This window comes from Pseudophryne corroboree, chromosome 5, assembly GCF_028390025.1.
Source record: "Pseudophryne corroboree isolate aPseCor3 chromosome 5, aPseCor3.hap2, whole genome shotgun sequence".
Taxonomy (NCBI): domain Eukaryota; kingdom Metazoa; phylum Chordata; class Amphibia; order Anura; family Myobatrachidae; genus Pseudophryne; species Pseudophryne corroboree.
In genome coordinates this window covers 632,457,679-632,484,773 of record NC_086448.1, presented here as the reverse complement: position 1 = coordinate 632,484,773, position 27,095 = coordinate 632,457,679, and the positions used below count along the sequence as shown (strand labels likewise).

The 27,095-nt window shown below is 45.0% G+C and overlaps 1 protein-coding gene across 4 annotated transcripts in view; it reads right to left on the bottom strand.

The window, feature by feature from the left end:
• The window catches only part of RBBP8 (RB binding protein 8, endonuclease), a 313,130-nt gene that overhangs the window by 88,608 nt on the left and 197,427 nt on the right, over nt 1-27,095 (bottom strand). For all 4 annotated transcript variants that reach the window (XM_063923586.1, XM_063923585.1, XM_063923587.1 and 1 more), the window contains exons 8-10: nt 2,426-2,527; nt 1,606-1,703; nt 398-495 (exon numbers count right to left, since the gene is read on the bottom strand). In XM_063923586.1, coding sequence (XP_063779656.1) covers nt 398-495; nt 1,606-1,703; nt 2,426-2,527 — 298 coding nt within the window. The remainder of the gene's footprint in view (nt 1-397; nt 496-1,605; nt 1,704-2,425; nt 2,528-27,095) is intronic.

Genomic DNA, 27,095 nt, shown 5'->3' with positions numbered 1-27,095 from the left:
TGTTTTTTGGGGAAGGAAAGGGGGGGGGGGGGGGGCGAAGTCAGTGAAAATATAGCTATCTATATATAACAGACAGATGTCAGTGCATATGAATTGCTGGAGACTTCTAATGTAATTCAGTGTTTATCAGGGCAACACTGTAACTGATGATGATTAGCTATTGCCTCATACCTTTGACATGTATAAAAGCATTATGTCTACTCACGGAACTCCTTGGTGACTTCATAACTATAGGATAACTCTTCTAAATTATAAATACATTTATTTAAAAAAAATATCCTGAAGCAAAATACATTGCGGAACTAGTATAAATGCCTGCACAGACACATTTGAAATAATTTTCAGAAACGTGTAGCAGCAGCTGGTTAGTAGGTTAACATCAGTGCATAGGACTTACTCTAACTCACTGTGTCTTGGAGAGTGTTCTTCCTGCTTGTTATGCAAATGGCCTGTGGCTGCATTAGTCCTGAGATTGCTTAATACACTCTGGGATTGCTTGGATAAAAGTACATGCAAAATGCAACATTAATTAGAATTATTACATTTATATGCAAAACGTAAACAAGGCATTTTGCTCCTGATTAAACCAAAGATGCTGTTATTGATCCTTTCATATGTACAGCTGCACTTTTGCAGAAATTACATTGATTCAGTTAAAGCTATCTGGGACAGCTTGCAGTTGTGCTAGCAAATAGTAGACACCATAGCTAAAGTTTCAATGCAATTTAAACAAATGCTTGGTATTTCACCAATGCAGCGAGAAGATTATACAGGTTGAGTATCCCTTATCCAAAATGCTTGGGACCAGAAGTATTATGGATATCGGATTTTTCCGTATTTTGGAATAATTGCATACCATAATGAGATATCATGGTGATGGGACCCAAGTCTAAGCACAGAATGCATTTAGGTTTCATATACACCTTATACACACAGCCTGAAGGTCATTTTAGCCAATATGTTTAATAACTTTGTGCAAAGTTTGTATACATACACACAATTCATTTGTGTTTCATAATTCATATACACCTTATACACACAGCCTGAAGGTCATTTAATACAATATTTTGAATAATTTTGTGTATTAAACAAAGTCTGTGTACATTGAGCCATCAGAAAACAAAGGTTTCACTATCTCCGTCTCACTCAAAAAATTCTGTATTTCGGAATATTTGGATATGGGATACTCAACCTGCAGTACTATACATGCACATATTTTTTTTAAATAAAGAGCTTTCATTAACATAGATTAAGGGTGGGAGCAACAACTAGCATATTAATTCTAGATATTTGTAACAATAAAGTTCCATTATACAGTATTATTATAGTTTAGACCAGAGGTTCCCAAACGTTCCAAGTTTTGAGGATATTGGTGGCTTAGCACAGATGGTCAAATCAAATTGAATGAGGTACTAATTAAGTCACCTGTGCCCAAGCTTGGTTATCCTTGGACCATTAGGGTGACTTGAGGACCACATTTGAGAAACTCTGGTTTAGACTTTTGCTTTTTCCTTGGATGACCTGTTTTACCCCTATGCTCACACATTTTCACTAAAACAGGAGGAGATGACATGTCTAGAACTCTGTCAACACTTAACCACTTACAGACTCATCATGAGCATCTAGACCAAGTGTTTCTGCTACAACAGCAGCCAAGTTGAAGACTGGTTTCGCTGAATTAAAATCATCCACTTCATGCTTGCCTGTTGAATGACAAAACAAACATTTTATGAAGCTTTCCCAGTTGGGACAGGTAAATCAAATGATTTAATAATTGTAGTATTAAATGCTACTTCTTGTAAGGAATACTCTAGACCTGTCTCTATCACTGTTCCTTTATATAATTTTATGAACCAATGATGGAAACCAATTACTAAGAATAGTTTAAAAGGGAGTTAAATCATATGAGGCATTGTAATTGTTTGGGTGTTGACAAAAAAAGGGGCTTCAAAAATGTGCACAAGCTCACAGATCTTTAGGTCTTACTGGAGAACATGAGGCTATGCGAATGTACCAGGGATCATATTATGGAAACATCTCACAATATACTTGTTTTATTGACTACATTACTACTGGGGGTAAATCTGCCAACACTGACTGATTAAGGGTGTCCGTATTAGAAGAGTGTCCACAATACTTTATGTGCTAATCGCTACACCCTTTGCTAATAGTGCAAGATGTGGAAACTACGCTAATCAGGAGAAACAAGGGAATTGTCATTGGCTCAGAGGATTCTTCAAGGCCTTTAATAAAAAAAAAAAGTAGTAGTGTTTTTTTCTTTAATATATCAACATTCATAAAAACCCTACAGACAATTCGCAAACTTTGTTCCCAAAAGTATAGCTTTAAAGGGTTAATTCAACATTTATCACATAAATTGGTAGGGTAAACATACTAGTGATTAACTCTACTGTCAAGTACATACCAGGAAGAGGTGACAAGTTTAAAGCACAGGTATCAGCAACTAAGATGGTCTCTCCTTTTTTGATATTTACTTGGGTGGAGGTTAATATTCTAGCGCCAGAGGCTGCAAAACAAACAAACTTAGTAAATAACAAGGAACAGACTTATACCTCATCATTTTTGTGTAAAGTATCATGTAATGCTAAAATATTAATCGACAGAGACACTATATAGTCAAAACTGGTCATTCATTTCTAAACGGCCCTGGACAAGAAAGTATTCTGTTTTTTAACACAATTCTCGTTTCCAACTAAGCAGGGATGGGTGGCCATAGTTTAGCTGTGATTTTCCCAGCGAATAGCGATAAGATGAAAAGAGCACTAGTCCCAGAATGTATAGTCGACAGAAAAGTTATAGAATCGAGGGAATAGATAAAATATATATGGGGATATGTACTAAGAATTATAGAGTGATAAAAAACAGAGATAAACTACCAACCAACCAGCTCCTGTCAGTTTTCCAACACAGCCTGTAACATGACAGTCAGAAAACAGATTAGCTAGTACTTTAACTCTCTCCACGGTATAGTAAATCTCCCCCATAGCATTGTAAACTTCTATGAAGGGAACTGGGAAATTGTGCAGCTCAGTATTTTTTAGAATTAGAGCATACGGGTGAATGCAGCAATGTGGTCCTTTGTACACCTGCAATTACTAGATTTTAGAAAAATATAAAAGCGTCATTATACAGTAGCTGCTGGACGGGGAGAAGCATCAACAGCTAACATTTGCATTGCAAATCTGTGTTTAGTATCACCAAGTACAAGCCAGCATGTTGTATTACTACACCTTTATTTTTTGTAGCAGGATTCTAGAGCTAAAAAGAGCAGTCAGCATATAGGAATAAAATTACTGTTTAGGTCCAGTCTCGTTGCAGTTTGCAACCTTACATCTGTTTACAAAGACATTAAAATAAATGTCCATTCCAACCTCCCCGTCCACCCATCTGCTGCTTCCGCAACCAAGTCCTGCTTGCATACTTACCCAGATCCCGACGGGTTCTCCTCTCCCCTAAGGTTGTTACGTCCCCTGGGTCCCACTGTGCATGCATGTTGGAGACAGGACAGACCTTACAGAATTATTATACAGATTCTAGATCTCTCTCCAATGTAACTGCTTTATAGCTGAAACAGACCATTGGACTGTGAGCCTAGCTGCAACACAACACACAGGAAGAGATATAGAATATATACCCCTTCTAAGCCATCTTCTACAACCCCTCTATTTACTCTCTGGCATATAGAAGTGCAATATAATAAAAAGAACCTCCTTTTTTTCATCAAAACGTGAGTGCTTTCTTCTTTTTCTGTGTGCTGGAAAAAGTTAGTGCCTATATTTAACCCCTTCTGGACCCTGCACCACCAACCTAATTTTCATTACACTGTGTGTATATATATATATATATATATATATATATATATATATATACATACATACACATACATATCTAAAAATAAACAGTTACCCAAGACCTACAAATCTACAAATGTGTCCTCATACACCTACAGTCTATACGCCATACGGAGTGACACCCCTGGTGCAACCCTTGAGGGGTGTAGCTCATTTCTTTACATTTTGCATCTTATTTGCATTGTAGACGCAGAGAGACACCACTCAGAGTGTACTAGAGATGCTGGGCTGTGAGTTAACCGCATGGGAATTAGATTTAAACAAGTACAAAAGTGGCAAATGAAGCACATCGGAAGCATGAGAAAAAGCTGCGGCCTCATAGCACTTCATATACAGACTCAGAGTAATTCGGACACAGGTGTACCAATATTGCACATCCACCTGATCATTGCAATCTAGCAGTTTGTCACTTCAAGTTGTTTTATTTATGTGAATTAGACGCACATTTTGAGTAACAAAGATGCTCAATGCATCAGAGTCACACGGGATCTGGCTCATTGAGAGGGGCAGTTTGGCACGATGAAGCCGAGTATATGAGGATACATCTGTACATATCCTCCTGCTTCCCATTTTTCAATGAAAGTACAGGTTGAGTATCCCTTATCCAAAATGCTCGGGACCAGGGGTATTTTGGATATGGGATTTTTCCGTATTTTGGAATAATTGCATACCATAATGAGATATCATGGTGATGGGACCTAAATCTAAGCACAGAATGCATTTATGTCACATATACACCTTATACACACAGCCTGAAGGTCATTTTAGACAATATTTTTTGTAACTTTGTGCATTGAACAAAGTGTATCTACATTCACACAATTCATTTATGTTTCATATACACCTTATACACACAGCCTGAATGTCATTTAATACAATATTTTTAATAACTGTGTATTAAACAAAGTTTGTGTACATTGAGCCATCAAAAAACAAAGGTTTCACTATCTCACTCTCACGCAAAAAAGTCCGTATTTCAGAATAATTGGATATGGGATACTCAACCTGTATTAAGAGTGTAATACTCTTAAACAGAATATTAGAAGTTTAGTTGTTTCAAATATAAATTTGTTTTGGCCCTGCCTGCAGATTATGGCCTATTAGTGGCTAGCCCCGACATCTTGAGCAGCATAGATCAGCCCACCATGGCCGTCCATCCACTTCCCCCTCCTCCCTAGTAATGTGGTGTAGTGTGCTGCTAGAGGTTAATGGTCAGGGCTCATCTCCAGCTCATTACCAAGCTAGAAGGTGACTGGGTGTAGGAGGGAGCTGGACAGGGAGGCAGACATCTCCATATAGTGATGCTGAGTCTAGTCAGGCACAGTGGCAAATGTAAGCAGAACTGCTTCAATCACATCTATGGCTCCTGCATGGGGGTGCAGGCTGATGGAAGGAAGTTATGGATCTGTACTCAGGCAGAGGCAGAGCCCCAGCTATGAAAGAATATATCGAGATCATGAAGCAAGTGACTGAGGCACTGCTGGGCTTTATAACATGCTATAGATAGCCATAGGTGATCTAGCTAGGTGGTAACTAGACGTGTATGTCATGGATGAGAGAAGAAATGTGGCATGCAATGTCCCAGGGAAGACATATAGTAGGAAGTATAAGGAGTGCATTCCGTGGCTAAGGAAAGACATGATAGGAGGGATAAGGGGTGCATGCCATGGATCAGGGATGATATGTGCCAGGAAATGAGTGGTGCACGCCATGGCTGAGGAAAGCAGGAGGAAGATCAAGTGTGCATGCCATGGCTCAGAAGATATATGTCATAAGGATAAGAGGTGCATGCCATGGCTGAAAGAGGAACTGTGACGGGATAAGATGTGCATGCCATGGCGGAGTGAAGACATGTGGCAGGAATAAGGCACCACAGCGGGGTTAACTGTAGCCGCCACCCCCGGTGATTAGCCGTAGCCGACACCCCCTGTGGTAGGGGGCAGGAGAGGGGTAAATTAATTATCCCGTCCCGTCTCGACATTTTAAAAGTTGGGATGCCGCGGTCGGTCATGTGAAGCAGTTGACATAATGACGAAATTACGCCTTGCCCCTAACAGTATGCTAACTGCCTACTTTTTTAGACCTCAACTACATGAGGCCATTTTCAGAATATTTTCCATGGCCACATTAGGCTCCCAATCCAACCATGTATAGGTCAGGGACTAAGATCTGCAAAAAGCCAATGGGAGGAGCTGGCAGATAAGGAGAGCTTCTTGAGGAGCACAGATAATTGCAAGTGCACCAACCTTTCCACCCACATAAACAAATTAAACTTCCTATATTCTTTTGTGGGACAGGATTTAAACTAGAATAAAACGTGTAGAAAGTGCATTTAGGGGTATACTCCATTATATAAGACGGCGTTCCAGCCTTATTGTTCCTGAAAAACTTCTTTGTTTAGTTCACTTCTCCTGAGAGGTCGGAGATTGGAATTATCCTATTACAAAATATTTATTTTACACCTTTCTAGATGTGATTAAAACATTCATGCAACCTCCCATTATTAATTCCAGATATAAAGGAAGCTAACCTATGAAATTGTTTATAAAAAACTAGAACAGCGCTGGTATGTGGCTAAATGTTATTAGCTTTTATTTATAGATATATAAAAAAAAATCATAAAATAATTCCAATGAATAAAACATACAATGGCCGGCCGTGACACAATAATTCCACATCTATTATATATAATTTCATATATTCCTAAGAGGGATATCAATGATAATAATTAGAGTCATCCCATGTGCAGTATAGTATCCGTTCAAATCCATTCCATTTGTGACGTGGGTTTGTGGAAAGGTTCTTGTGAAGTATTTCAGGAGAAACCTCAAAATCTACATTTGGATTAATGAAGGAGACCATAAGTAGTAGGCTGGACATTAATACACACACCTAGTGTAAATCAACGGACACTGCAGCTTATGATTGGTCCTCCCATAACCATTTTGAGGTGAGATATAGACATATAGTATATACAGATGTGTCTTCTTACATCTTTGCTTCATGTGCTACAAGTCACGTTACACAACGCTTGAGTGATGTGACTTGGTAGCACAGAGTGTCTTCTTTTGCGTTTTTTTCCGTAACGGTACACACGGTACTGTAATAGGCCACACAAGCAGTTTCTGCTGATTAAAATGATATGCAGCATTCCTATATTCTCTGTGTGATTGCAACTGTATTTGCATACAAAATGCTATGCTATAGCGTAACGTGGCATTTTGCGGAGAAAAAAAACGCAAAAGAGACGTTCGGCGCTACCGAGTCCAGCCACGGCATGGCACGACTTCAAGGGCTGTTTAGCGTAACTGCAGCAAGGATGTAAGAGGACACATCTGTATTTATTTTATTATTTATTTTAAAATTCACCTACCCTGATCTCTGTACTTTTACAGCAGGCGAATAGGTATTTTTAGATTTAATTTGCATTGTAAAATGCGATCATGTTTACACTGATCTGCATGTTTCCAGTTACAATTTGCATCCTGTAAAAAAAATACTCAATGAGTGCTCAAACCAGGGTAGCAATCTCATCCGCTTACTCAGACGGAATCAGTTTCACCCACATAGTACCAATTTATCAACTTTACAGTCTTTTAGTATTATTGCATCAGAAAAAAGCAGATGTTCTAAGACTGCTGATGCTTTAGTATAAGGATGAGACAGCTTTTTGCACATATTTGTATCTCCTAATGACGGGCTGTATGGGACCGAAAACGTTTGAGAGGACTTATGATATATTTTGTTGGACTGCAGTGGGCAGTTGAATATATCATGACTATTTAATAAAAATTGGTGATGTTTATTGAAGAACAAGCCTGGTGAGTGCTCCGTTGATGGTTATATATATATATATATATATATATATATATATATATATATATATATATATATATATATATATATATATTACACAGCACGGAATGGCACTCCCATATAACCAGAGATGCAGCTTGCTCCGGTGCCCTGCGTCAGTCACAGCTGAAGAATATGCACAAAAGAAGGCCGGCACTCATAGAGACTTTTAAACAAGACAAAGATGCAGTATCTTAAGTCTACTGCATCTTTGTCTTGTTTAAAAGTCTCTATGAGTGCCGGCCTTCTTTTGTGCATATATATATATATATATATATATATATATATATATATATATATATATATATATACGGTGCAGACCTAATTCTGCGCTATTCCCAAGCTCCACCTTATGACGTACTCTCTGTTAGCTGAAGTACTAAGTTAGAATAATAGAAACAGAGTGTGTCTTAAGGGAGCTAGGCAGATATTTACTTTATATTAGGAACTCTCTTCCAAATTGACCACAACTTAGTAAAGAACTTTCAATTTATTCACATATTACCATTGAACAGAACATTGTAGAAAGTAAAAAATGTTGCATTAATGTACAACGGCAAGTACAATTAAAATACAGACTTCAGTTTTGTAAAATGCATAAATCTTGATTATTTCATTCAATGGTATTTCTTAAAAGATGCCTGATGTACTCACAATTGAGCCAAACCCAACGCGTTTCGTCCCGAAGGACTTCATCAGGGGTTCATATCTAAACAGTAGATATACAGATAGTATGAACATTTATATCTGACATGCCGTGGTGATCATATTCCAGAATGGTAATTTAAATACATACCATTGGATATTGGAAGAGCTCATATGGGGCAAATAACCGTTTTAACAGTAGTGTTGTTCCCACATGTAAAATCTGGAAGAACCATATCATAAGTAAACCATCATATCATAAAAGGATTTGTTGTAATATTTAATACTACAAGAGGGGATAAACTGAAGTGGTTCCATATGTTGGAATAAAAGTAGGGGAGATAAATTATTTCTAGAGACTTATAATATCTTAAAAATTATGGTGATTAATTGGCTCAATTGTGAGATCAGGCATCTTTTAAGAAATACCATTGGATGAAATAATCAAGATTTATGCATTTTACAAAACTGAAATCTTTGTACTTGCCGTTGTACATTAATGCAACATTTTTTACTTTCTACAATGTTCTGTTCAATGGTAATATGTGAATAAATTGAAAGTTTTTTACTAAGTTTCGGTCAATTTGGAAGAGAGTTCCTAATATACAGTAAATATCTGCCTAGCTCCCTTAAGACACATTATTATATATATATATATATATATATATATATATATATAACAAACAAACAAACACTCTGACATCAGGGTAATAGCAGATTTCTAAGTATTAAGGAACATAGGTATCTCGCAGTCATTACAGAGCTTCATTTAATCTGGAATATTACAAATTAGTAATATATATATATATAAATATAAATCCTAGTTATGCTGATTAGTACGCACATATATAGAGTTCACAGATCTATATATACACTGCTCAAAAAAATAAAGGGAACACTAAAATAACACATCCTAGATCTGAATGAATGAAATATTCTTATTAAATACTTTGTTCTGTACATAGTTGAATGTGCTGACAACAAAATCACACAAAAATTATCAATGGAAATCAAATTTATTAACCCATGGAGGTCTGGATTTGGAGTCACACTCAAAATTTAAAGTGGAAAAACACACCACAGGCTGATCCAACTTTGATGTAATGTCCTTAAAACAAGTCAAAATGACGCTCAGTAGTGTGTGTGGCTTCCACGTGCCTGTATGACCTCCCTACCACGCCTGGGCATGCTCCTGATGAGGTGGCGGATGGTCTCCTGAGGGATCTCCTCCCAGACCTAGACTATAGCATCCGCCAACTCCTGGACAGTCTGTGGTGCAACGTGGCGTTGTTGGATGGAGCGAGACATGATGTCCCAGATGTGCTCAATTGGATACAGGTCTGGGGAAAAGGCGGGCCAGTCCATAGCATCAATGCCTTCGTCTTGCATGAACTGCTGACACACTCCAGCCACATGAGGTCTAGCATTGTCTTGCATTAGGAGGAACCCAGGGCCAACCGCACCAGCATATGGTCTCACAAGGGGTCTGAGGATCTCATCTCGGTACCTAATGGCAGTCAGGCTACCTCTGGCGAGCCCATGGAGGGCTGTGCGGCCCCCTCAAAGAAATGCCACCCCAAACCATTACTGACCCACTGTCAAACCGGTCATGCTGGAGGATGTTGCAGGCAGCAGAACGTTCTCCTTGGCGTCTCCAGACTCTGTCACATATGTCACATGTGCTCAGTGTGAACCTGCTTTCATCTGTGAAGAGCACAGGGCGCCAGTGGCGAATTTGCCAATCTTGGTGTTCTCTGGCAAATGCCAAACGTCCTGCACGGTGTTGGGCTGTAAGCACAACCCCCACCTGTGGACGTCGGGCCCTCATACCACCCTCATGGAGTTTGTTTCTGATCGTTTTAGTAGACACATGCACATTTGTGGCTTGCTGGAGGTCATTTTGCAGGGCTCTAGCAGTGCTCCTCCTGTTCCTCTTTGCACAAAGGCGGAGGTAGTGGTCCTGCTGCTGGGTTGTTGCCCTCCTACGGCCTCCTCCACGTCTCCTGATGTACTGGCCTTTCTCCTGGTAGCGCCTCCATGCTCTGGACACTACGCTGACAGACACAGCAAACCTTCTTGCCACAGCTCGCATTGATGTGCCATCCTGGATGAGCTGCACTACCTGAGCCACTTGTGTGGATTGTAGGGAGGTCATACAGGCACGTGGAGGCCACACACACTACTGAGCCTCATTTTGACTTGTTTTAAGGACATTACATCAAAGTTGGATCAGCCTGTAGTGTGTTTTTCCACTTTAATTTTGAGGGTGACTCCAAATCCAGACCTCCATGGGTTAATAAATTTGATTTCCATTGATAATTTTTGTGTGATTTTGTTTTCAGCACATTCAACTATGTAAAGAACACAGTATTTAATATTGGGATTTTTGTTTACTTACCGTAAAATCTCTTTCTCTGAGTCCATCTGGGGGACGCTGCGCCGTTACTTGTGGGGTTAGAGGTGTGTGGTAGTGGAGTTTGGCACAGAACTATCAAAAGCTGACTCCTCCCCCCTCTAACCCCTCCCATCTCCTTCCTGCTCAGCCCTGTTCAGTTAACGTTTAGCCAAGCCAAAGGAGATAGACCAGAATAAAAAATTAACCAATTAAACCAGACAACCTATGGGAGGGATCGCAGCGTCCCCCAGATGGACTCAGAGAAAGAGATTTTACGGTAAGTAAACAAAAATCCCAATTTCTCTGTCCTCCATCTGGGGGACGCTGCGCCGTTACTTGTGGGACTTCCCAAAGCAAGCTAATGAGAGGAGGGAGACGTTGACGGCACAGCCGTCTGTAAAATACGACGCCCAACAGAGGCAGTCTCCAAACCAAAAGTATGAAACCGGTAAAACTTTGTGAACGTATGGACTGACGACCAGGTCGCCGCCCTGCATAGTTGCTCAACAGATGCACCACCGCGAACAGCCCAAGACGCTCCAACTGCTCTAGTCGAATGAGCCCTAATTGAGTCAGGAACCGAAACGTTTGAGGACACGTAAGCCTGTCTGATGGCCGAAGTTACCCAACGGGCCACAGTGTTCTTAGAGGCAGGCCAACCTCGTTTGGGAGCATCAATCAATACCAACAAGGAATCCGTACGACGGAAAGACTCCGTGCGAGACAAATAAATACGTAAGGCCCGAACAACATCCAAGAGAGCCAAATGGGAATCCTCCCCCTGAGAAGATGACGGATTAAAAGCTGGAAGAACGATGTCCTGATTTAAATGGAATGCTGAAACAACCTTTGGAAGAAATGAAGGCTTTGTCCGCAGCACTACCCGATTTTCATGAAACACTAACAAGGGCGGCCTGCAAGAAAGAGCCGCCAACTCAGACACTCGTCTAGCTGAGGCAATCGCCAAAAGAAAAACAACTTTTTGTGTTAGATAACGTAGTTCCACAGATTCTAGAGGTTCAAATGGAGAATTTTGAAGAGCCTTAAGTACCAAGTTTAAATCCCAGGGAGGAATCGGAGGAACAAAAGGTGGTTGAATTCGAAGTACTCCCTGCAGGAATGTTTGAACCTCTGGGATGATTGCTAATTTCTTTTGAAAAAGAATCGACAAGGCCGAAACCTGACCCTTCAGGGAAGAAAGTTTTAAACCTTTGTCAAGACCCTCCTGGAGAAAGGAGAGCAGGCGAGGAAGTCTAAACAAATGCGGAGTCAAGTTCCTTTTCTCGCACCAAGCAATGTAAATACGCCATACTCTATGGTAAATGCCAGAAGTCACCGGCTTTCTAGCCCGAATCATTGTCTGAACAACCGCACGAGAAAGACCCTTTGCCTTCAAAATGTTGGATTCAAGAACCAAGCCGTCAAAGCCAGCCGATTTAAAATAAGAATTTACTTACCGATAATTCTATTTCTCGGAGTCCGTAGTGGATGCTGGGGTTCCTGAAAGGACCATGGGGAATAGCGGCTCCGCAGGAGACAGGGCACAAAAAGTAAAGCTTTAGGATCAGGTGGTGTGCACTGGCTCCTCCCCCTATGACCCTCCTCCAAGCCAGTTAGGTACTGTGCCCGGACGAGCGTACACAATAAGGGAGGAATTTTTAATCCCGGGTAAGACTCTTACCAGCCACACCAATCACACCGTACAACTTGTGATCTAAACCCAGTTAACAGTATGATAACAGCGGAGCCTCTGAAAAGATGGCTCACAACAATAATAACCCGATTTTTGTAACTATGTACAAGTATTGCAGATAATCCGCACTTGGGATGGGCGCCCAGCATCCACTACGGACTCCGAGAAATAGAATTATCGGTAAGTAAATTCTTATTTTCTCTATCGTCCTAGTGGATGCTGGGGTTCCTGAAAGGACCATGGGGATTATACCAAAGCTCCCAAACGGGCGGGAGAGTGCGGATGACTCTGCAGCACCGAATGAGAGAACTCCAGGTCCTCTTTTGCCAGGATATCAAATTTGTAGAATTTTACAAACGTGTTCTCCCCTGACCACGTAGCTGCTCGGCAGAGTTGTAATGCCGAGACCTCTCGGGCAGCCGCCCAAGATGAGCCCACCTTCCTTGTGGAATGGGCCTTAACCGATTTAGACTGTGGCAGGCCTGCCTCAGAATGTGCAAGTTGAATTGTGTTACAAATCCAACGAGCAATCGCCTGCTTAGAAGCAGGCGCACCCAACTTGTTGGGTGCATACAGTATAAACAGCGAGTCAGATTTTCTGACTCCAGCTGTCCTGGAACATATTTTCAGGGCCCTGACAACTCCTAGCAACTTGGAGTCCTTCAAGTCCCTAGTAGGTGCAAGGCACCACAATAAGCTGGTTCAGGTGAAACACTGACACCACCTTAGGGAGAGAACTGGGGACGAGTCCGCAGCTCTGCCCTGTCCGAATGGACAAACAGATATGGGCTTTTTTGAGAAAAAACCACCAATTTGACACTCGCCTGGTCCAGGCCAGGGCCAAGAGCATGGTCACTTTTTATGTGAGATGCTTCAAATCCACATATTTGACTGGTTTTAAACCAATGTGATTTGAGGAATCCCAGAACTACGTTGAGATCCCACAGTGCCACTGGAGGCACAAAAAAGGGGTTTGTATATGCAATACTCCCTTGACAAACTTCTGGACTTCAGGAACTGAAGCCAATTCTTTCTGGAAGAAAATTTACAGGGCCGAATTTGAACCTTAATGGACCCCAATTTGAGGCCCATAGACACTCCTGTTTTCAGGAAATGCAGGAAACGACCGAGTTGAAATTTCTTTGTGGGCCTTCCTGGCCTCACACCACGCAACATATTTTCGCCACACGTGGTGATAATGTTGTGCGGTCACCTCCTTTCTGGCTTTGACCAGGGTAGGAATGACCTCTTCCGGAATGCCTTTTTTCCCTTAGGATCCGGCTTTCCATCGCCATGCCGACAAACGCAGCTGCGGTAAGTCTTGGAACAGACATGGTACTTGCTGAAGCAAGTCCCTTCTTAGCGGCAGAGGCCATAAGACCTCTGTAAGCATCTCTTGAAGTTCCGGGTACCAAGTCCTTCTTGGCCAATCCGGAGCCATGAGTATAGTTCTTACTCCTCTACGTCTTATAATTCTCAGCACCTTAGGTATGAGAAGCAGAGGAGGGAACACATACACCGACTGGTACACCCACGGTGTTACCAGAACGTCCACATCTATTGCCTGATGGTCTCTTGACCTGGCGCAATACCTGTCCCGTTTTTTGTTCAGACGGGACGCCATCATGTCCACCTTTGGTATTTCCCAACGGTTTACAATCATGTGGAAAAAACTTCTCAATGAAGTTTCCACTCTCCCGGGTGGAGGTCGTGCTGAGGAAGTCTGCTTCCCAGTTTCCATTCCCGGGATGAAAAACTGCTGACAGTGTTATCACATGATTTTCCGCCCAGCGAAAAGTCCTTGCAGTTTCTGCCATTGCCCTCCTGCTTCTTGTGTCGCCCTGTCTGTTTACGTGGGCGACTGCCGTGATGTTTTTCCCACTGGATCAATACCGGCTGACCTTGAAGCAGAGGTCTTGCTAAGCTTAGAGCATTATAAATTTACCCTTAGCTCCAGTATATTTATGTGGAGAAAAGTCTCCATACTTGATCACACTCCCTGGAAATTTTTTCCTTGTGTGACTGCTCCCCAGCCTCTCAGGCTGGGCTCCGTGGTTACCAGCATCCAATCCTGAATGCCGAATCTGCTGCCCTCTAGAAGATGAGCACTCTATAACCACCACAGGAGAGACACCCTTGTCCTTGGATATTGGGTTATCCGCTGATGCATCTGAAGATGCGATCCGGACCATTTGTCCAGCAGATCCCACTGAAAAGTTCTTACGTGAAATCTGCCGAATGGAATTGCTTCGTAGGAAGCCACCATTTTTACCAGGACCCTTGTGCAATGATGCACTGTTTTTAGGAGGTTCCTGACTTGCTCGGATAACTTCCTGGCTTTCTCTTCCGGGAGAAACACCTTTTTCTGGACTGTGTCCAGAATCATCCCTAGGCACAGCAGACGTGTCGTCGGGATCAGCTGCGATTTTGGAATATTTAGAATCCACCCGTGCTGATTGTAGCAGTATCCGAGATAGTGCTACTCCGACCTCCAACTGTTCCCTGGACTATGCCCCTATCAGGAGATCGTCCAAGTAAGGGATAATTAAGACGCCTTTTCTTCGAAGAAGAATCATCAATTCGGCCATTACCTTGGTAAAGACCCCAGGGTGCCGTGGACAATCCAAACGGCAGCGTCTGAAACTGATAGTGACAGTTCTGCACCACGAACCTGAGGTACCCTTAGTGAGAAGGGCAAATTTGGGACATAGAGGTAAGCATCCCTGATGTCCCGGGACACTATATAGTCCCCTTATTCCTGGTTCGTTATCACTGCTCTGAGTGACTTCATCTTAATTTGAACCTTTGTAAGTGTTCAAAAAAAAATTTTTAGAATAAGTCTCACCTAGCCTTCTGGCTTCAGTACCACAATATAGTGTGGAATAATACCCCTTTTCTGTAGTAGGAGGGGTAATTTAATTATCACCTGCTGGGAATACAGCTTGTGAATTTTTTTTTTTTTTTTTTTTTTCCATACTACCTCCTTGTCGGAGGGAGACTTGGTAAAGCAGACTTCAGGAGCCTGCGAAGGGGAAACGTCTCGACATTCCCATCTGTACCCCCGGGATACTACTTGTAGGATCCAGGGGTCCTGTACGGTCTCAGCGCCATGCTGAGAACTTGTCAGACGCGGTGGAACGCTTCTGTTCCTGGGAATGGGCTGCCTGCTGCAGTCTTCTTCCCTTTCCTCTATCCCTGGGCAGATATGATCTTATAGGGACGAGAGGACTGAGGCTGAAACGACGGTGTCTTTTTCTGCAGAGATGTGACTTAGGGTAAAAAACGGTGGATTTTCCAGCAGTTGCCGTGACCACCAGGTCCGATGGACCAACCCCAAACAAGTCCTCTTCCTGTATACGGCCATACTGTGCCGTTTGGAATCTGCATCACCTGACCACTGTCGTGTCCATAACATCTTCTGGCAGTTATGGACATCGCGTTTATTCATGATGCCAGAGTGCAAATATCCCTCTGTGCATCTCGCATATATAGAAATGCTCTATAGTCAATAAAATACTGTCCCTGTCAAGGGTATCAATATTTTTAGTCAGGGAATCCGACCAAGCCACCCTAGCTCTGCACATCCAGGCTGAGGCGATCGCTGGCCGCAGTATAACACCAGTATGTGTGTATATACTTTTTATTATATTTTCCAGCCTTGTCAGCTGGTCCTTGAGGACGGCCCTATCTATAGACGGTACCGCCACTTGTTTTGATAAGCGTGTGAGCGCCTTATCCACCTTAAAGGGTGTTTCCCAACGCGCCCTAACTTCTGGCGGGAAAGGGTATACCGCCCATAATTTTCTATCGGGGGGAACCCACGCCTCATCACACACTTTATTTAATTTATCTGATTCAGGAAAAACTATGGTAGTTTTTTCACATCCCACATAATACCCTCTTTTGTGGTACTTGTAGTATCAGAAATACGTAACACCTCCTTCATTGCCTTTAACGTGTGGCCCTAATAAGGAATACGTTTGTTTATTCACCGTCGACACTGGATTCAGTGTCCCTGTCTGTGTCTGTGTCGACCGACTAAAGTAAACGGGCGTTTTAAAAACCCTTGACGGTGTTTTTGAGACGTCTGGACCGTACTAATTGTTTGTCGGCCGTCTCATGTCGTCAACCGACCTTGCAGCGTGTTGACATTATCACGTAATTTCCTAAATAAGCCATCCATTCCGGTGTCGACTCCCTAGAGAGTGACATCACCATTACAGGCAATTGCTCCGCCTCCTCACCAACATCGTCCTCCTACCTGTCGACACACACGTACCGACACACAGCACACACACAGGGAATGCTCTGATAGAGGACAGGACCCACTAGCCCTTTGGAGAGACAGAGGGAGAGTTTGCCAGCACACACCAAAACGCTATAATTATATAGGGACAACCTTATATAAGTGTTTTCCCTTATAGCATCTTAATATATATATAAGCATATCGCCAAATTAGTGCCCCCCCTCTCTGTTTTAACCCTGTTTCTGTAGTGCAGTGCAGGGGAGAGCCTGGGAGCCTTCCCTCCAGCCTTTCTGTGAGGGAAAATGGCGCTGTGTGCTGAGGAGATAGGCCCCGCCCCTTTTTCGGCGGCCTCGTCTCCCGCTCTTAACGGATTCTGGCAGGGGTTAAATATCTCCATATAGCCTCCGGAGGCTATATGTGAGGTATTTTTAGCCAAATTAGGTATTCATTTGCCTCCCAGGGCGCCCCCCTCCCAGCGCCCTGCACCCTCAGTGACTGCCGTGTGAAGTGTGCTGAGAGGAAAATGGCGCACAGCTGCAGTGCTGTGCGCTACCTTTAGAAGACTGAGGAGTCTTCTGCCGCCGATTCTGGACCTCTTCTTACTTCAGCATCTGCAAGGGGGCCGGCGGCAAGGCTCCGGTGACCATCCAGGCTGTACCTGTGATCGTCCCTCTGGAGCTGATGTCCAGTAGCCAAGAAGCCAATCCATCCTGCACGCAGGTGAGTTCACTTCTTCTCCCCTAAGTCCCTCGTTGCAGTGATCCTGTTGCCAGCAGGACTCACTGTAAAATAAAAAACCTAAGCTAAACTTTCCTAAGCAGCTCTTTAGGAGAGCCACCTAGATTGCACCCTTCTCGGCCGGGCACAAAAATCTAACTGGCTTGGAGGAGGGTCATAGGGGGAGGAGCCAGTGCACACCACCTGATCCTAAAGCTTTACTTTTTGTGCCCTGTCTCCTGCGGAGCCGCTATTCCCCATGGTCCTTTCAGGAACCCCAGCATCCACTAGGACGATAGAGAAATCTGGGTGGCGACAAGGTCCTTGAAGAAGAAGATCTGGTCGCAGAGGGAGGCGAAAGGGATCTCCGACGACCATGCTGCTTAGAAGAGTGTACCACTGTCGGCGCGGCCAATCCGGAGCCACCAGAATTACTGCAAGTCCTTCTCGCCGAATGCGTTGGAGTAGACGTGGGAGCAATGGAATTGGTGGGAACACGTAACCCAGCTGAAATTGCCACGGAGCTGTTAGTGCATCGATCAGAAATGCTTAAGGATCCTGAGTTCTTGATCCGTAAACAGGAAGTTTTTTGTTGAGGCGTGACGCCATCAGGTCTATGTCTGGCATTCCCCAGCGATCCACTAGAGAAAGAAACACTTCCTGGTGAAGTTCCCATTCTCCCGGATGAATCGTGTGACGACTCAAAAAATCTGCTTCCCAGTTTTCGACTCCCGGAATGTGAATTGCTGAAATCACGGGAATCCAATGCTCCGCCCACGTGAGAATCTGAGCAACCTCTCTCATTGCGGACCAGCTGCGAGTTCCTCCCTGTTTGTTGATGTAAGCCACTGCCGTGGCATTGTCGGATTGCACCCGAACTGGATGGCCCTGCACCATGGTCTGAATCCGAATGAGTGCATACCGGATCGCTCTCAATTCCAGAATGTTGATCTGTAGTTTTGACTCTTGATTGCTCCAGCGCCCCTGTAAATGATGAGTCTGGAACACTGCTCCCCAACCGCTGAGGCTTGCGTCCGTGGTTACCATCATCCAAGACCAGACCGTGAACGGCGCACCCTTCCTCAGATTGTGACTGTGAAGCCACCAGTAGAGCGACTGACGAGTTCTTATCGACAAGCGTATCAACTGCAGTTCGAGACGTGAATCCGTCCGAGTCCAACAGTGGAGAATCTGAGCTTGAAGAGGTCGGGCGTGGAATCTGGCGTATGGAACTGCCTCGAATGAGGACACCATCTTGCCCAGTACCTGCATGCATCTGAGGACTGACACTGCCGGCAATTTTAACAGGGTTCTGATTCTGGCTTGTAAGTCCTGAATCTTGTCTGTAGGAAGAAACACCTTCTGGCTGTTGGTGTCGAATAGAAGACCCAGAAAAACCATTTTCTGTGACGGGAGTAAAGACGACTTTGGAAAATTGATTATCCACCCGAACGACTGTAGAGTCTCTATCGTTAGACGCAGGTTCTGAGTGAGAATCTCCGGTGACGGGGCCTTGATCAACAGGTCGTCCAAGTATGGGGTGATGTTGACCCCTTTGCAACGGAGAACTGCGACGACATGACCCAGGACCTTCGTAAAAACCCGGGGAGCCGTAGAGAGACCAAAGGGAAGGGCCCGAAACTGAAAATGCCACGGACCTACTGCAAGTCTCAGAAGGGATTGATGTCCTATCCAAATTGGAACATGTAGGTATGCGTCCTTTATGTCTATTGAAGCCAAATATTCCCCTGGCTCCATGGCTGCGATAATGGAGCGAATGGATTCCATCCTGAATTTTTGGGATGAAAGGTACGGATTGAGAGCTTTTAGATTTAGAATGGGTCGAAACGAACCGTCCGGCTTGTCTACGAGAAAAAGACCCGAGTAAAAGCCCCGACCTCTCTGAGGAGCTGGGACCGGAAGGATTACTCCATTTTGTAATAATGTTGCTGTTGCCTGAAGGAGAGCTTGACGTCTGGAGGGGTCGTCTGGGAGAGGTGTGACAAATAGTCGGGTTGGGACTGTCTCTTCGAAATCCAACATATATCCTCTGGAAATGACCCCTATTACCCACCGATCTGGTTTCGATAGGAGCCACACTTCCCTGAAGTGAAGTAAACGAGCCCCAACCTGTATTGATCCCTCCAGAGGGCCCGAAGCGTCATGCCTCAGGCTTGTCGGCAGGCTTACTGGCCGGTCTGCGAGTAGCCTGAGCTCCTCTACCTCTGAATGATCCCCTCCGTGGAAATCTGGAGAAGGGTCGAAAGGACTGGAAGTTACCTCTGCCCTGCGTACGAAAGGACCGAAATCTTGTAGGTTTTGGTTTGTTAGGAGCAGACGGAAGGAAAGGGCTCTTTCCTCCCGTAGTATCTGAAATGATCTTCTTTAACTCTGATCCAAAGAGAAACTCGCCTTCAAAAGGAACTGCCGTCAAGGTCTGCTTTGAGTCCGAATCAGCATTCCAAACCCTAAGCCAAAGAGATCGTCTTGCGGATACTGTTAAGGCAGAAACACGGGACTGTAGCGCCACCGAATCCAATAAGGCTTCACCCACGTAAGTAAGGGCCTCAGAAATCTGTTCTGCTAATTGAATGGCCTCCGACGGATCGTCTGACTGCATCCCAGATACAACCTGTGCAAGCCACTCATCAACGGCTTTAAGCACCCAGGCACTCGCCAGAACTGGACGGAGAGAGACACCTGATAAGGAAAACATAGATTTTAGTAATGCTTCTATCTTCCTATCGGTAGAGTCTTTTAAAGTCACAGACTGTACTGACGGAATAACCGTAGCTTTTGCTAAATGCGAAATAGGAGCGTCTACCTTTGGGGCAGTTTCCCAAAATTTTGTATCCTCCTCTGTAAAAGGATATAGAAATTTTAACTTTTTAGGAGCTTGGAAACGCGAATCCGGTTTTAGCCAGGGTTCTTTTAAAATATCCGCAAAGTGCGAGTAAGAAGGGAAGGCAGTAACCTGTCTCTTCTGTCGTTTGAAGAAAGGGGAAGAAGTCTCGGCTACTGCCTCATCCTGAATATTAAGGGTCTGACGAATGGCTTCGATTAGTAGCCTAACACCTGAACTAGTAGATAAATCCTCATCTTCCCAAGCCGAATTTTCGTCCCATTCAGGATCTACCTCCCCTTCTTCCAATGGAGATGTCAGAGTATCCAACTCCTCTCCCGGAAACGCAATAGCGGGCAACGGCTGCGTTCGCTTAGAAGCCGCCGAACTACTGGCCGAATTTACAAATTTATTTACAGACTGAGTCAAATCAGTGAGACACTTTCCCATATTCTGGGCCCACAGCGGTTCCACCTGAGTCTGGGCCAAAGCTGCTTCCGACCTTGACTGACGCAAATCTGAAATTGCATCCACCATGGCCTTGACCCAAGGGGGCATTGACTGATCTGTGGATCTGGCCTGCTGATCTGCCGCTGGTGCACCCGAGCATGATGTACAGAGGGTCCCTGCATCAGCACTCCCCTTAGCCAGCTTTGTGCCACATTGTGAACATGAGAAATAAACCACTGAGGTTGTTTTTCCCTTTGTAGGTTTCTCTGGCTTACTGGTCATCCTGTACTCTGGTGTACTATGTCCTGTCCCCCAAGTTTGTGTGATCCCCCCCCCTTTTATACTTGCGGTTTTTGTGTAGTGTAATCCCCCTCCGTAGCACAGCGTCCCCCTGTCTGCAGGCAGAGAAGATAGCGCCGTGACCAGCAGCGCGCGCGCGGGCAGAGCTGAGCGGGAAGACGGCTCTGCCCGCCTGACGTCACTCCTCTCACTCTCCGTCAAAACCGGAAGTTCGGCTCCCGTGCACCGCTACACAGCGGTTGTCACGGCAGCACAGCAATGGTCCAGGGAGTGAATAACACCCTCCCGGACCTAAACACAGTCCGTCCACATCACATTCCACCCCAGTTCAGCCATCCGGCTGTCTGTGGATGGTCGCGCGCTCCGGGGGTGGGGGGGGGGGGGGGGGGGTGGGGCGAACGATGTATAGATAAGAATAAATTCCCCATTAGCAATAGGAAATAGGGACAGCCCAATACTGTCAATGACAGATTGTGGCTGTCCAGTACCTGATGCTGCTTTCTTCTCTCTCTCTCTGAAGGCCCCAGTGACCAAGGTATAGTGGCCTCCATGCAGCAGTCTGGAGTGGGATACTAACCCCTTCCACTGTTATACCTGTCACCTGTAAACAGGGACTAGGTATTTGTGAAGAAAAAATAAATAAATAAACAGAAAATCTAAAGAGAAATAAAAACTGTGTCTGTACCCCACAGGCACAAAACTAAAACTGAACAGGGCTGAGCAGGAAGGAGATGGGAGGGGTTAGAGGGGGGAGGAGTCAGCTTTTGATAGTTCTGTGCCAAACTCCACTACCACACACCTCTAACCCCACAAGTAACGGCGCAGCATCCCCCAGATGGAGGACAGAGAAAAGAATATTTCATTCATTGAGATCTAGGATGTGTTACATACATACATACATACACACATACATACATACATACACACACACACACACACACACACACACACACACTGCTCAAAAAAATAAAGGGAACACTTAAACAACACAATGTAACTCCAGGTCAATCACACTTCTGTGAAATCGAACTGTCCACTTAGGAAGCAACACTGATTGTCAATCAATTTCACATGCTGTTGTGGAAATGGAATAGACAACAGGTGGAAATTATAGGCAATTAGCAAAACACCCCCAATAAAGGAGTTGTTCTGCAGGTGGTGACCACAGACCACTTCTCAGCTCCTATGCTTTCTGGCTGATGATTTGGTCACTTTTGAAAGCTGGCGGTGCTTTCACTCTAGTGGTAGCATGAGACGGAATCTACAACCCACACAAGTGGCTCAGGTAGTGCAGCTCATCCAGGATGGCACATCAATGCGAGCTGTGGCAAGAAGGTTTGCTGTGTCTGTCAGCGTTGTGTCCAGAGCATGGAGGCTCTACCAGGAGACAGGCCAGTACATCAGGAGACGTGGAGGAGGCCGTAGGAGGGCAACAACCCAGCAGCAGGACCACTACCTCCGCCTTTGTGCAAAGAGGAACAGGAGGAGCACTGCCAGAGCCCTGCAAAATGACCTCCAGCAAGCCACAAATGTGCATGTGTCTACTCAAACGATCAGAAACAGACTCCATGAGGGCCCGACGTCCACAGGTGGGGGTTGTGCTTACAGCCCAACACCGTCCAGGACGTTTGGCATTTACCAGAGAACACCAAGATTGGCAAATTCGCCACTGGCGCCCTGTGCTCTTCACAGATGAAAGCAGGTTCACACTGAGCACATGTGACAGAGTCTGGAGACGCCAAGGAGAACGTTCTGCTGCCTGCAACATCCTCCAGCATGACCGGTTTGGCAGTGGGTCAGTAATGGTTTGGGGTGGCATTTCTTTGGGGGGGGCCGCACAGCCCTCCATGGGCTCACCAGAGGTAGCCTGACTGCCATTAGGTACCGAGATGAGATCCTCAGACCCCTTGTGAGACCATATGCTGGTGTGGTTGGCCCTGGGTTCCTCCTAATGCAAGACGATGCTAGACCTCATGTGGCTGGAGTGTGTCAGCAGTTCATGCAAGACGAAGGCATTGATGCTATGGACTGGCCCGCCCGTTCCCCAGCCTGAATCCAACTGAGCACATCTGGAACATTATGTATCGCTCCATCCACCAACGCCACGTTGCACCACAGACTGTCCAGGAGTTGGCGGATGCTTTAGTCCAGGTCTGTGAGGAGATCCCTCAGGAGACCATCCGCCACCTCATCAGGAGCATGCCCAGGCGTTGTAGGGAGGTCATACAGGCATGTGGAGGCCACACACACTACTGAGCCTCATTTTGACTTGTTTTAAGGACATTACATCAAAGTTGAATCAGCCTGTAGTGTGTTTTTCCACTTTAATTTTGAGGGTGACTCCAAATCCAGACCTCCATGGGTTAATAAATTTGATTTCCATTGATAATTTTTGTGTGATTTTGTAGTCAGAACATTCAACTATGTATAGAACAAAGTATTTAATAAGAATAATTCATTCATTCAGATCTAGGATGTGTTGTTTAAGTGTTCCCTTTATTTTTTTGAGCAGTGTGTGTGTGTGTGTATGTATATACAGGTATATGTATGTGTATATTATATATATATATATATATATATATATATATATATATATAAAATAAGAATTTACTCACCGGTAATTCTATTTCTCGTAGTCCGTAGTGGATGCTGGGAACTCCGTAAGAACCATGGGGAATAGACGGGCTCCGCAGGAGACTGGGCACTCTTAAAAGAAAGATTAGGTACTATATCTGGTGTGCACTGGCTCCACCCTCTATGCCCCTCCTCCAGACCTCAGTTAGGGAAACTGTGCCCGGAAGAGCTGACATTACTAGGAAAGGATTTGGAATCCAGGGTAAGACTCATACCAGCCACACCAATCACACTGTACAACTTGTGATAACCATACCCAGTTAACAGTATGAACAACAACTGAGCCTCACTAAACGGATGGCTCATAACAATAATCCTTAGTTAAGCAATAACTATATACATGTATTGCAGAAAGTCCGCACTTGGGACGGGCGCCCAGCATCCACTAAGGACTACGAGAAATAGAATTACCGGTGAGTAAATTCTTATTTTCTCTGACGTCCTAGTGGATGCTGGGAACTCCGTAAGGACCATGGGGATTATACCAAAGCTCCCAAACGGGCGGGAGAGTGCGGATGACTCTGCAGCACCGAATGAGCAAAGGCAAGGTCCTCCTCAGCCAGGGTATCAAACTTGTAGAACATAGCAAATGTGTTTGAACCCGACCAAGTAGCAGCTCGGCAAAGCTGTAAAGCCGAGACTCCTCGGGCAGCCGCCCAAGAAGAGCCCACCTTCCTTGTGGAATGGGCTTTTACCGATTTAGGATGCGGCAATCCTGCCGCAGAATGAGCTTGCTGAATCGTGTTACAGATCCAGCGCGCAATAGTTTGCTTTGAAGCAGGAGCACCCAGCTTGTTGGGCGCATGCAGGATAAACAGCGAGTCAGTTTTCCTGACTCCAGCCGTCCTGGCTACATAGATTTTCAAAGCCCTGACTACGTCTAGTAACTTGGAATCCTCCAAGTCCCTAGTAGCCGCAGGCACCACAATAGGTTGGTTCAAATGAAACGCTGATACCACCTTAGGGAGAAATTGGGGACGAGTCCTCAATTCTGCCCTGTCCATATGGAAGATCATATAAGGGCTTTTACACGACAAAGCCGCCAATTCTGACACATGCCTAGCCGAAGCTAAGGCCAATAGCATGACCACTTTCCACATGAGATATTTTAGCTCCACGGTCTTAAGTGGCTCAAACCAGTGGGATTCCAGGAAATCCAACACAACGTTAAGATCCCAAGGTGCCACTGGAGGCACAAAAGGGGGGTGAATATGCAGCACTCCCTTAACAAACGTCTGAACTTCAGGCAGTGAAGCCAGTTCTTTTTGAAAGAAAATAGATTGGGCCTAAAATTAGGATCCAGATTTCGGCCCTTAGTCACTCCTGACTGTAGGAAGTGCAGGAATCAACCCAGCTGGAATTCCTCTGTAGGGGCCATCTGGCCTCACACCAAGCAACATATTTTCGCCATATACGGTGATAATGTTGTGCTGTCACGTCTTTCCTAGCCTTTATCAGCGTAGGAATCACTTCATCCGGAATGCCCTTTTCCGTTAGGATCCGGCGTTCAACCGCCATGCCGTCAAACGCAGTCGCGGTAAGTCTTGGAACAGACAGGGCCCCTGCTGTAACAGGTCCTGTCTGAGAGGCAGAGGCCATGGGTCCTCTGAGATCATTTCTTGTAGTTCTGGGTACCAAGTACTTCTTGGCCAATCCGGAACGATGAGTATAGTTCTCACTCCTCTCTTTCTTACTATCCTCAGTACCTTGGGTATGAGAGGAAGAGGAGGGAACACATAAACCGACTGGTACACCCACGGTGTCACTAGTGCGTCCATAGCTATCGCCTGAGGGTCCCTTGACCTGGCGCAATATTTTTTTAGCTTTTTGTTGAACACTGCTGACAGTGCTAGCACGAGATTTTCCGCCCATCAGAGAATCCTTGTGGCTTCTGCCATCGCCATCCTGCTTCTTGTGCCGCCCTGGCGGTTTACATGGGCGACCGCCGTGATGTTGTCTGATTGAATCAGCACTGGTTGGTTTTGAAGCAGGGGCTCTGCTTGACTCAGGGCGTTGTAAATGGCCCTTAGTTCCAGTATATTTATGTGTAGTGAAGTCTCCTGACTTGACCACTGTCCTTGGAAGTTCCCTCCCTGAGTGACTGCCCCCCATCCTCGGAGGCTTGCGTCCGTGGTCACCAGGACCCAGTCCTGTATGCCGAATCTGCGGCCCTCGAGAAGATGAGCACTCTGCAGCCACCACAGCAGAGACACCCTGGCCCTTGGGGACAGGGTGATCAACCGATGCATCTGAAGATGCGATCCGGACCATTTGTCTAACAGATCCCACTGAAAGATCCTTGCATGGAACCTGCCGAAGGGAATTGCTTCGTAAGAAGCCACCATCTTTCCCAGGACTCGCGTGCAGTGATGCACCGACACCTGTTTTGGTTTCAGGAGGTCCCTGACCAGAGATGACAATTCCTGGGCCTTCTCCACCGGGAGAAACACCTTCTTCTGTTCTGTGTCCAGAAACATGCCCAGGAAGAGCAGACGCGTCGCAGGAATCAGCTGCGACTTTGGGATATTCAGAATCCAGCCGTGCTGTTGCAACACTTCCCGAGAAAGTGCTACGCTGACTAACAACTGCTCTCTGGACCTCGCCTTCATAAGGATATCGTCCAAGTACGGGATAATTATAACTCCCTTCTTCCGAAGGAGTATCATCATGTCGGCCATTACCTTGGTAAATACCATCGGTGCCGTGGACAGACCAAACGGCAACGTCTGGAATTGATAATGACAGTCCTGTACCACAAACCTGAGGTACTCCTGGTGAGGTGCGTAAATGGGGACATGCAGATAAACGTCCTTGATGTCCAGCGACACCATAAAATCCCCCTCTTCCAGGCTTGCAATAACCGCCCTGAGCGATTCCATTTTGAACTTGAACTTCCTTACATAAGTGTTCAAGGATTTTAAATTTAGAATGGGTCTCACCGAACCGTCTCGTTTCGGTACCACAATCATTGTGGAATAGTAACCCCGTCCCTGTTGAAGGAGGGGAACCTTGATTATCACCTGCTGAAGGTACAGCTTGTGAATAGCCGCCAGCACGGGTGTGGTATTGAAAGTCGACAGTAACTAGGTCGACAATGTCTAGGTCGACCACTATTGGTCGACAGTAACTAGGTCGACAGGGTGTCTAGGTCGACAGGGCCTTTAGGTCGACATGTTCTAGGTCGACAGGTCAAAAGGTCGACATGAGTTTTTAATGTTATTTTGGTGTCGTTTTCTTCGTAGAGTGACCGGGAACCCCAATTAGTGCACCGCGTCCCCTCGCATGGCTCGCTTCGCTCGCCATGCTTCGGGCATGGTGCCTTCGCTCCGCTGCCGCTTCGCTCGGCACAGATTACCGTTCCAATCGTAGTCCACGTGGATCGTTAAGTATGAAAAGGTTCAAAAAAAGAAAAAAATTGTGAAAAACTCATGTCGACCTTTTGACC